General features: G+C 39.7%; 1 protein-coding gene across 1 annotated transcript; it reads right to left on the bottom strand.

Moving 5' to 3' along the window:
- Nucleotides 1-1,756: 1,756 nt before the first annotated feature.
- Nucleotides 1,757-3,028, bottom strand: LOC121430485 (E3 ubiquitin-protein ligase TRIM31-like). Its single transcript, XM_041627761.1, has 2 exons — nucleotides 2,751-3,028; nucleotides 1,757-2,223 (listed from the first exon to the last, which is right to left on the bottom strand). The coding sequence occupies exons 1-2, from the start codon at nucleotides 2,902-2,904 to the stop codon at nucleotides 1,757-1,759; spliced, it is 621 nt and encodes a 206-aa protein (XP_041483695.1). The 5' UTR covers nucleotides 2,905-3,028.

Here is a 3,028-nt window from a genome sequence, read left to right as displayed (position 1 = left end):
ACTTGTGAAAAATATAAAGAATTTGAAGGGAGGGTGAACGAAAGAATGAAGGAGAGAAAGAAAAGAAATGAAGTGAGAAGGAAAGAAAACAGAAAAAATAACAAAGTTAGAATAAAAGAAAGAATAAAAGAGATAAAAAGAGGCTTCTGGCATTCTTTGAAATAAATACAGAAAGAAAGGAAGAGAAGATGAATAAATGTGTGAAAGACAAAATAAAGGAGAGAATTAAAGGGAAAAGTAAGAAAAAGGAGGATGAGAGAAAGAATGAAGGAAAGAAATATGTTTCCTTCATTCTTTGAAAGAAAGAAGAAAACAGAAAGGAAGGGGGGAAGGAAGGAATGGAAAGAAAGATAGAAAGAATAAGGGACAAGAATTGGAAGGGAAAAAAGAAAGGAAGAAAGAGAGGGAGGGAAGAATGAAGGGAGGAGAGAACGGAAAAAAGAGAAAATAATGGAAGGAGAGAAAGAACGAAAAGAAACAGGAGAGGAAGAGAGAAGGAAGCCAAGTTAATTTTAAGGAAAGTAAGAGAAAGAAGTAAAGAAAGAAAAGTGATCAGAGACAGAGAAAAAAGGAAGAAAGGGGTAGAAAAGAAAGAAAAAGGAGTTCAAACTTTAAGCAAAAAAAAAAAATCCAATCATCTAATAAAAATCATGATGTTATTGGGTGTTTTTTATGTATTTTATTTCAAAAGGTAAAATGTTTTAGAAATGAATGAATTCCAAAGTGAAACATATTGTCAAACTTAAATAAATTAGATGAAACATCGCGGCATCGTACACACCAAGACTCAAAACGAAAGCAACTAGATCTATGAAAAAGTCAATAAGTTGTTCCTCCGATTACATCTCCAAATCATTAATCTGAGAATCCATAATATAGTTATAAGAATTTCCCGTCCATTTTGTGACTATTTTGGTGGAAAAACTTTTTATCATGCGAGATTGTTTGCACCATTGAGAATTTGCTCCGATCCTACATGCCTACCTATAATAGTATTCTGCCACACACAGGCCAGTTCGTTTGCAATGCATTGGGTTAGCAAGAAAATCACCGCAGAACTTGCAAAAGTTTACAGTTATCGATTTAATTGTTGTCTCTGCTTCCACATCTGTTGGGTATTTAATGAAAATTCGTCACTTTTAAATGTATTAATTACATTTTGTTCAATATTTTGAAATACGGGACAAATAGGCGTCCCGGGAAGGGTTTGTCGGGACGCCGGGACAAAGGAGCAAAATACGGGACAATCCCGGGAAATACGGGATGTCTGGTCACCCTGCTGAATCCCCCCCAAAAAAGTCAGACATCAACATGATTAACAAGACTTATTATCGAGACCAAATACTCTCCTATGACCAGGGTGGAAGCAGGTTTGGCTGGTATCGGGATGAGGAGAGGGAGGGGGTTTGAAGGCTGGAGGTGGGCAGTGGTTTACAAAAAAAATCTGCCTAGAAAAAAGATCCACGGTAACCACTTCACAGGCAATTTGCCACCTCTCAATGAATAATAACAAAAATAATATTGACATTCTAAAGAAAAACAAATTAGTCGGGAATAGAAAGGCTCCTCAGTTCCCCCTTGATCCGCCCCTGACTCTGGTAGACCAGTTTCAGCTGTTGGCCAGTTTGATCCAGATTTTTAAAGGAAAAGTTGGACAGTGTATAGCAAAAAAAAATCAATACTTATCGGGGTTGGGTAGGGAAATCTTAGTATAATCCTTTAAAAAATGACAAAAACGAGATTACCCAAATTTTATCTACGAAACACTATTCGGTAATCTATGAATTGCTAGGATCACTTTTCCCCCTTTAAGAGGTAGGGCAAGCTCAATTGTGGAATGTAGGCCTATGCCGTACTCATCCAAAGTGGTCGAGCCCTCTAGCTGCTTGCTCTGGAAAAGCAAACGCTGAACATTGGGTGGAATGCCAATCTTTTTCTCGACCTGTCGCTTGAAGGCGTCTGCCGTGTCCGACGTACGAACTAGAAAGGACTGCGACTTGCCTTCGAGGTCACGCACCCAGATCTGCAGTGGTGCTTCCGGTGAATCTTGCTGTCCCGGTGTTGCAGCAACGGCTACGTCCGAAGCTTCCATTTTCTTCAAGATGGACGCCTGTTCGTCCAGGATACAGTTGAGTTTGTAGTTCTGTTTCAGACCGTTTACACCGCCGGAACGGATACTCGTCTTCCTCTGGCAGAGACAACATTGGATGTTAGATGTCCAACCTTTATAATAAAGCACCAGTTGAATGATGACGATGATGACGACGACAAATTAAAAGATAGTGATAATACCTCAGTCACATTTGCTCTATGGCGGCCGTGCGGGGAGTCGAAAACAGCCTTTTTAACACATTTTTGTGGGGTAAAAGTTACATGATTTAGAGCTTTTATTTGGTAGGTATACACAGTGGCGGACCGTGACCCCGAGGAGACAAAGCATGGGGGGGCACGGCATTGTTCACACACAATGCAGTGCCCCCCCAATGCTTTGTCTCCTCCGGGTCACGGTCCGCTACTGGGTATACAGTATGATATTGTCACTTCGAAATTACTTGTAGTAGTAAAGAAAAATCTACGCTACCTTGCAATTATATTTCCGGAAAACGAGGGACATATCGATCCCATTTGAATTTGCGACCCCCATTAGTCGCTCCAGCTCTTGTAAGTTAAAATGCACTATAGTTCACGTCATAATTTTCATCATCATGTCAATACCATATAAACTTTTGAAGATTGAAAGGCCTACATACCTTCTATAGCTACAAGCTCTCCTAGACATGCCATGCAAAATGTATGGCCACATTCTAGATCCCTGGCGTCTTTAAGAACATCTTGGCAGATAGCACAGTTGAGGCTATCTACAAGCTTTGCGTACATCGATTTGAAATCTTGATGACTGTCCATTGTCTCTGGCGAGTTTCGATGTGAAGATTTCGCTAATTAATGTTTGATTAGTTCTGGAGAGATATTTGTTCAACAATTTTTTTTGGCTCTTTCTGAAGGAAGGATATGGCATGACAACGTTATA

This window comes from Lytechinus variegatus, chromosome 1, assembly GCF_018143015.1.
Source record: "Lytechinus variegatus isolate NC3 chromosome 1, Lvar_3.0, whole genome shotgun sequence".
Classification (NCBI taxonomy): domain Eukaryota; kingdom Metazoa; phylum Echinodermata; class Echinoidea; order Temnopleuroida; family Toxopneustidae; genus Lytechinus; species Lytechinus variegatus.
This window is presented reverse-complemented; position numbering and strand designations above follow the sequence as displayed.